Source organism: Barbus barbus, assembly GCF_936440315.1.
Source record: "Barbus barbus genome assembly, chromosome: 11".
In the NCBI taxonomy this organism is placed as follows: domain Eukaryota; kingdom Metazoa; phylum Chordata; class Actinopteri; order Cypriniformes; family Cyprinidae; genus Barbus; species Barbus barbus.
In genome coordinates, this window is record NC_136739.1 from 22,318,448 (window position 1) to 22,326,547 (window position 8,100).

General features: G+C 38.9%; 1 protein-coding gene across 1 annotated transcript; it reads right to left on the reverse strand.

Moving 5' to 3' along the window:
- Nucleotides 1-4,312: 4,312 nt before the first annotated feature.
- LOC306877430 (cell surface A33 antigen-like) lies at nt 4,313-7,908 on the reverse strand (the record flags this gene model as incomplete). The annotated part of the gene is made up of 7 exons (XM_079429205.1): nt 4,313-4,844; nt 4,963-5,086; nt 6,298-6,414; nt 6,494-6,658; nt 6,766-6,979; nt 7,092-7,258; nt 7,863-7,908. 7 exons carry the CDS (start codon nt 7,906-7,908, stop codon nt 4,313-4,315), a joined length of 1,365 nt encoding a protein of 454 aa, XP_079285331.1.
- Nucleotides 7,909-8,100: the final 192 nt, after the last annotated feature.

Sequence of the window (8,100 nt, forward strand, 5' to 3'; positions counted from 1 at the left end):
AGTGTGATTTTTGTACTCAATGAAACGGATGTCAAAGAAATATGAGAAAGTACTTTATATAACAGCCACTGAAACAGTCTCCCAAATTTTAAAGTGGACGCGTCTGTCAGACAAATAAAGCAATATCTTACATTAAAGGTAAAGAAAAAAAAAGATAATTTAATGTGACTTCAAGTGTGAGTTGAAAGCATTATTATGTGTTTATTATGTCTATGCTGTTGTTCCAAATACACATTTTTTGGGGGAAAAATAAATGAAACAGTTTACTTTTAATTAAGTAACAGTGACGTGACATACGGCCAAGTATGGTGACCCATACTCGGAATTCGTGCTCTGCAATTAACCCATCCAGAGTGCACACACACAGCAGTGAACACACACACCGTGACCACACACCCAGAGCAGCGGAGCATTTATGCTGCGGCGGCCGGGAGCAGTTGTTCAAGGGCACCTCGTGGTATTGAGGGTGGAGAGAGTGCTGGACATTCACTCCCCCCACCTACAATCCCTGCTGGCCCGAGACTCGAACTCGCAATTACGAGTCCAACTCTCTAACCACTAGGCCATGACTTCCCAATTAGTAGGCTATTAAGTAGGCTAAGTAGGCTTGGTCGAATCACCTTTTAATTAGACTATGAAAAGCAGGCATGTGTGCAACATCTACAGGTGCTGGTCATAAAATTAGAATATCATGAAAAAGTTGATTTATTTCAGTAATACCATTCAAAAAGTGAAACTTGTATATTAGATTCATTCATTACACACAGACTGATATATTTCAAATGTTTATTTCCTTTAATTCTGATGATTATAACTGACAACTAATGAAAGTCCCAAATTCAGTATCTCAGAAAATTAGAATATTGTGAAAATTTTCAATATTGAAGACCCTTGGTGCCACACTCTAATCAGCTAATTAACTCAAAACACCTGCAAAAGCCTTTAAATGGTTTCTCAGTCTAGTTCTGTAGGCTACACAATCATGGGGAAGACTGCTGACTTGACAGTTGTCCAAAAGACGACCATTGACACCTTGCACAAGGAGGGCAAGACACAAAAGGTCATTGCTAAAGAGGCTGGCTGTTCACAGAGCTCTGTGTCCAAGCACATTCAGAATCAGAATCAGAATCAGAATCAGAATGAGCTTTATTGGCCAAGTATGTTTACACATACAAGGAATTTGTTGTAGTGACAGAAGCTCCACAGTGCAACAGAAGGACAGTAACAGGACAGGACACAGGTAATGAAACAAATAACAGGAAATAGCCAATGACCAATGTACAAAGCAGCAAAAAAAAAAAAGAAAATACACAATATATAATATATAATATAGGCGACTATGTATGTACAGGTCAAGTATGTGCAAATTAGAAATGAGAAAATAAAATAAGTGAGTGTGGTGAATGGATAATGTATTAGTTGTGTGTTCTACGTTTATTTATTGAGTGTTCATGAGATGTATTGACTGAGGGAAGAAACTGTTCCTGTGTCTGGTCGTTCTGGTGCTCAGAGCTCTGTAGCGTCGACCAGATGGTAAAAGTTCAAAGAGGTTGTGTGCTGGATGTGAGGGGTCCAGAGTGATTTTACCAGCCTTTTTGCTCACTCTGGATAAGTACAGTTCTTGGAGAGTGGGGAGGGTTGTACCAATGATTCGCTCAGCAGTCCGGACTACCCTCCGTAGTCTTCTGAGGTCAGATTTGGTAGCTGAGCTGAACCAGACAGTTATTGAGGTGCAGAGGATGGATTCAATGATGGCAGAGTAGAACTGTTTCAGTAAGTCCTGTGGCAGGTTGAACTTCCTCAGCTGGCGAAGAAAGTACAACCTCTGCTGGGCCTTCCTGACAATGGAGTCAATGTGAATATCCCACTTCAGGTCCTGAGAGATGGTGGTGCCCAGGAATCTGAATGACTCCACTGCAGTCACGGTGCTGTTCATGATGGTGAGTGGGGGGAGTGCAGGGGGGTTTCTCCTGAAGTCCACGATCATCTCCACCGTTTTGAGCGTGTTAAGCTCCAGGTTGTTGAGACTGCACCAGACAGCCAGCTCCTTAACCTCCTGTCTGTAACCAGACTCGTCACCGTCCTGGATGAGGCCGATCAGTGTGGTGTCATCTGCAAACTTCAGGAGCTTGACAGAGGGGTCTTTAGATGTGCAGTCGTTGGTGTAGAGGGAGAAGAGCAGTGGGGAGAGTACGCAGCCCTGAGGAGCTCCAGTGCTGATGGTTCGAGTGCTGGATGTGAATTTGCCAAGCTTTACTAACTGCTGTCTGTCTGTCAGGAAGCTGTTGATCCACTGGCAGACGGAGGTGGGGACGGAGAGCTGAGTTAGTTTATTTTGAAGGGTTTCCGGGATAATGGTGTTAAAAGCAGAGCTGAAGTCCACAAACAGGATCCTCACATAAGTCCCTGGTCTGTCCAGATGCTGCAGCATGAAGTGCAGTCCCATGTTGACTGCATCATCCACAGACCTGTTTGCTCTGTAGGCAAACTGCAGGGGGTCCAGTAAGGGTCCAGTGATGTCCTTCAGATGAGCCAGAACCAGTCTTTCGAATGATTTCATGGCTACAGACGTTAGTGCCACAGGTCTGTAGTCATTAAGTCCAGTAATTTTGTGTTTCTTTGGGACGGGGATGATGGTGGAGCGTTTGAAGCATGAGGGGACTTCACACAGCTCCAGTGATCTATTGAAGATCTGTGTGAAGATGGAGATTAATAGAGAGGCGAAGGGAAGGACAAGATGTGGTAGAAAAAAGTGTACAAGCAATAAGGATAACCGCACCCTGGAGAGGATTGTGAAAAAAACCCATTCAAAAATGTGGGGGAGATTCACAAAGAGTGGACTGCAGCTGGAGTCAGTGCTTCAAGAACCACCACGCACAGATGTATGCAAGACATGGGTTTCAGCTGTCGCATTCCTTGTGTCAAGCCACTCTTGAACAAGAGACAGCGTCAGAAGCGTCTTGACTGGACTGCTGCTGAGTGGTCCAAAGTTATGTTCTTTGATGAAAGTACATTTTGCATTTCCTTTGGAAATCAAGGTCCCAGAGTCTGGAGGAAGAGAGGAGAGGTACATAATCCTCGTTGCTTGAGGTCCAGTGTAAAGTTTCTACAGTCATTGATGGTTTGGGGTGCCATGTCATCTGCTGGTGTTGGTCCATTGTGTTTTCTGAGGTCCAAGGTCAACGCAGCCGTCTCCCAGTAAGTTTTAAAGCACTTCATGCTTCCTGGTGCTGACCAACTTTATGGAGATGCAGATTTCATTTTCCAACAGGACTTGGCAACTGCACACACTGCCAAAGCTACCAGTACCTGGTTTAAGGACCATGGTATCCCTGTTCTTGATTGGCCAGCAAACTCGCCTGACCTTAACCCCATAGAAAACCTATGGGGTATTGTGAAGAGGAAGATGCAATACGCCAGACCCAACAATTCAGAAGAGCTGAAGGCCACTATCAGAGCAACATGGGCTCTCATAACACCTGAGCAGTGCCACAGACTGATCGACTCCATGCCATGCCGCATTGCTGCAGTAATCCAGGCCAAAGGAGCCCCAACTAAATATTGAGTGCTGTCCATGCTCATACTTTTCATGTTCATACTTTTCAGTTGGCCAACATTTCTAAAAAATATTTTTTTTTGCATTGGTCTTAATTGATATTCTAATTTTCTGAGATACTGAATTTGGGACTTTCATTAGTTGTCAGTTATAATCATCAAAATTAAAGTAAATAAACATTTGAAATATATCAGTCTGTGTGTAATGAATGAATCTAATATACAAGTTTCACTTTTTGAATGGTATTACTGAAATAAATCAACTTTTTCATGATATTCTGATTTTATGACCAGCACCTGTATTAGTTCCAGCCATGTAATGTACAAAAATGTCCTTAAGAGGGCAGTTTACATTAGTGTGTATTTACATGTGAACCCCTGCCTATAAAAATAAATGAATACAAGATTCAAGATTTTTATTTGTCACATACACAATTATACAGAGTATAACCAGCAGTGCAATGTAAGTTGTACATCCATCCATCCATGATTCAGAAGAACAGTCCGAATAGAAATGTCAATTACTTTAGCTAACAGACATAACAAAACCACTTTTTTTGCTGTATATAAAATTCAATTAAAATCCTGTAAAATCAAATAAAAAAGGAAATCAAAAGGATGATTCATTGGTATACAGCACAATTTGATTTAATTATCAAAACAGGGAAAAATATTATAAAACAACAGAACAATATAGTAGCTACAACATATGTTTAAACAACTGCAGAACAAAAAAACACAGCATACCATCCTGATTTTATCTATAGCTATCTCTTTGGTCATCATAGCGATCTCTGAGGTCATCACGACTACCTCTGCGTTCGTCATAGCGATCTCTGAGGTCATCACGACTACCTCTGCGTTCGTCATAGCGATCTCTGAGGTCATCACGACTACCTCTGCGTTCGTCATAGCGATCTCTGAGGTCATCACGACTACCTCTGCGGTCGTCATAGCGATCTCTTAGGTCATCACGACTACCTCTGCGTTCGTCATAGTGATCTCTGAGGTCATCACGACTACCTCTGCGGTCGTCATAGCGATATTTGAGGTCATCACGACTACCTCTGCGGTCGTCATAGCGATCTTTGAGGTCATCACGACTACCTCTGCGGTCATCATAGCGATCTTTGAGGTCATCAGGACTACCTCTGCGGTCGTCATAGTGATTTTTGAGGTCATCAATGCAAGCTTTGTCAGTTCCCTCTTCAGTGATCGCCATGATGTCTGTATTCCCGTCCTCAGTATTTCCTAGTGTTGGTTTGTCATGGTATTCCACCACTGGATTCCTGAGGCAATAATCAAACATACAGATGGGTAAAAAACACATCCTAACAACCAGGACCTACCACCCAAAAACCAACAATCACTTCATCTATTAGTTTGAGAGCATAAATGGAGACCTACTCCATTTCATAGTCTTTTGGTTTCTGTTTCCGTTTGCGGCAGCAGAAGATGATGACTATTATGAGCACTGCAACTCCAGCAATACAACCAGCCACAATACCTATTGTAGCAAGATTCATAGAGGCTGTAAAAACAGAAAGACATGGAAATGAAAATCAGTCAGTTCAATATTTCACACATTAAACATTTTAGGATAGTTAGGATACTTGCACATATCAAAATAACAGTTAACCCAAATGGTACGCATGAAGGTCCACCACTGAAACTCACCAAAACATATAATAGCTACAAATTTTTGTGAGAGTGTTTTGGAGTAACATAAACTGATAAGCAGAGTTGGCTATAAGGCATTACTCAGTAAGGCATTACAGTAATCTAACTAGCCTATTTTTCCTGGTAATGCAGTAAAGTAATGAGTTACATTTTAAATTTCTGTAATTTGATTACAGTTACTTATGTCAATAAAATTACGTTACTTAAGTTACAAATGCAGTGTTAAAAAATATTAAGTAAAAATCATGTTTTGTCAGTATGCCCTTTAATAAATCACCGGTGAATGCGAGCTAAAATGAGAGTCCTACAACATGCAATGAAAGGTTTCACGTGGATGATTATTTTATAGCGCGCATGTGGGCAGGATTACATTATAGCTGAGCTCAGACGGGAAAGACCTCATGTTGGTTTCATATGGATTATTTTATCAGAGGATATTTGTTTTCGCCATGACTTAGGCTACTTCATTTAATAATAGACACTTCAAGCTTTATATACTGTATTTCTCATGTAATTTTCGTTCATTCTAGTGACTTGTTTCAGGAAGATATTTACGGAGACTGAGAATGCAGAAAGCGCACCTTATTTGTTTTCTTTATTTTACAAAACCAAAAAGAAAGAAAGAAAAGTTTTGTTGATATTGGGAGTGAATCAGGGTATACAAATAATAGGCCTACTTATTTTTTTCTGTCAATTTAAAATTAATGAAAGAACTATTTGTAGTGTATTTTTAAGGTTTGATAACTTGAAAAGTAAAGTAAACTTGAAAGTAAAGTAATTAGTAATCTGATTACTTTTTAAATACGGTCATCAGTAATGTAATCAAATTACAATTTTAAAGAAGTAATTAGTCATTTGTAGTGGATTACTTTGTAACTTACCCAACACTGCTGATAAGAGTTTATACAGTAAATCAGGTCAATTGTCATATTGACATTAAGCTATAATATCAAGACCGTTAATATCAATACATGATAAAATAACTGGTAATCTGAATAAAATAAATTATCACCTTAAATCACCTAAAAAAGAAAGAAAGCAGGCAAATGTGACAATACTCACAGGGCATTACGGACAATGTCATGTTACATTTGGCTGATCCGACCTTGTTGCTTGACAGGCAAATATAGAAACCTGATGTCTCCATGGACACATTGACCAAAGACAGAACTCCATCCTCTGTTATACAAAATAATGTTTAAATAGAGTGACAACATATGTAATTACTCTAGTCAATTGAAGGAGAGACAGAACTTACTTTCGGTGGTTTTGAGAGCAAATGCTTGAGGTACATTTTGGACATTATATCTCTCCCATTTGTATGTTGGTGTAGGTGAGCCCTCCTCAGAGACACAGGTTAAGCTAATATTGTGTCCGTATTCTGCTGTGCCTACTACCTTACAAATGGGTTGTGATGGGGCAACTGTAAACAAAAAAAAGTCAATATTCATTCAACATTTGAGAAGGATTTGTCTCACCGTGTAAAGATATACAGACTTTTCTTTTGAAACATAGTGCCAAAGATCTTACCCTGAACCAAAAGAAAAGTAGTGTCAGCTGTTTTGCCTTCAATGTCTCCAGGAATCTGAACATAACATCGAATTCTTCTGCTTTCTTTAAGAGTGACTTGTTTTAGTGTCAATTTTGATGTTTTTGCAGTAAGGTCAGTTTCTATCAAGGCTTTGCCTTGATAGTCTGGTCCAATGTCTACTTTACCATTGGAGTAATAATTACCGAAACTGACCTATGAGGCCAAAACAAAGAACAATTTAATGGCTTTATTGTGAAAGTTATTGTTTTTACACTAATCATGGTTAATGGTGTTTTGGTAGACAGTTGAAGTTTTTCTGGCTTACTTTCTCCCCAGATATCTCATCAGCATCACCAATCCATGTTATAACGATAAGCTCATTTTGTTCAATTTTAGGTTTAAAATTGCATGTAAGGGTGACATCATCACCCCTGGCAGCCTCCATGGTAGCTTGACTCATTGTCACTTCCAGTCCAAAACTAGCTGACATCACTATGAGGCAAAGAGAGAGAACTTCGTGAATATCATTTTCAAAATGCAAAATTGTAAATGCTGAATGATTTTTTAAATGCAAGATTTAATAATATTTCACAAAGGTTTCAAAAAACATGACAGAATCTAAAAATTATTTTAAGATAAAAGGGAAACATAAAAGAAAAGGGAATGATCTGACAATATTGAGTAAAATTCTTTTCTACATTTGAAAATATTCTCACTTACAGTATAACACATCACAACTTTAGTTTATCAGTAAACTCGGTGTGGTTATATTATTACACATGCTGATAAATATTATTTTATTGAATGATACAATTTATTCAATTCTTTTATATTAATCCATTACAGTATTTAAGAATGCATAATTCTGCTGATGCAGTGTATTTATGTAAATGAATGAATGAAATAAGTGGCTGAAAAATCCGCCATTTTGTAGCCCTTGTGAAAACATCAAGAACATTAATACTTAAAAACATATCCTTTAACAAATATTACATATAGAGCAACTGGAAAAAATAAAACAAATCACTGACACAAACTAATTTATCTAACATAATGTCTGCTGTGATCATTGTGAATAAGAAACCGACCACCTCACCTGATATTAAACACAGGCTGCAGAAAATCAGCTTCCAGTTGGTCATTTTGTCGTTTTCCAATCACACTGCAATAGATGGTGGTTCTCCGGTAGATTTTCATATAGATTTTTTATATATATCCTTATCTCTTGGCTTCCTGTGTGCTCACTGAAACTGTTTTGCTTCTGTACCTGTGTCTACCACACCTTTATTGCACTTTGGACTCTTATCCTCTTCCTCAGAATTTTACAAGTTAGG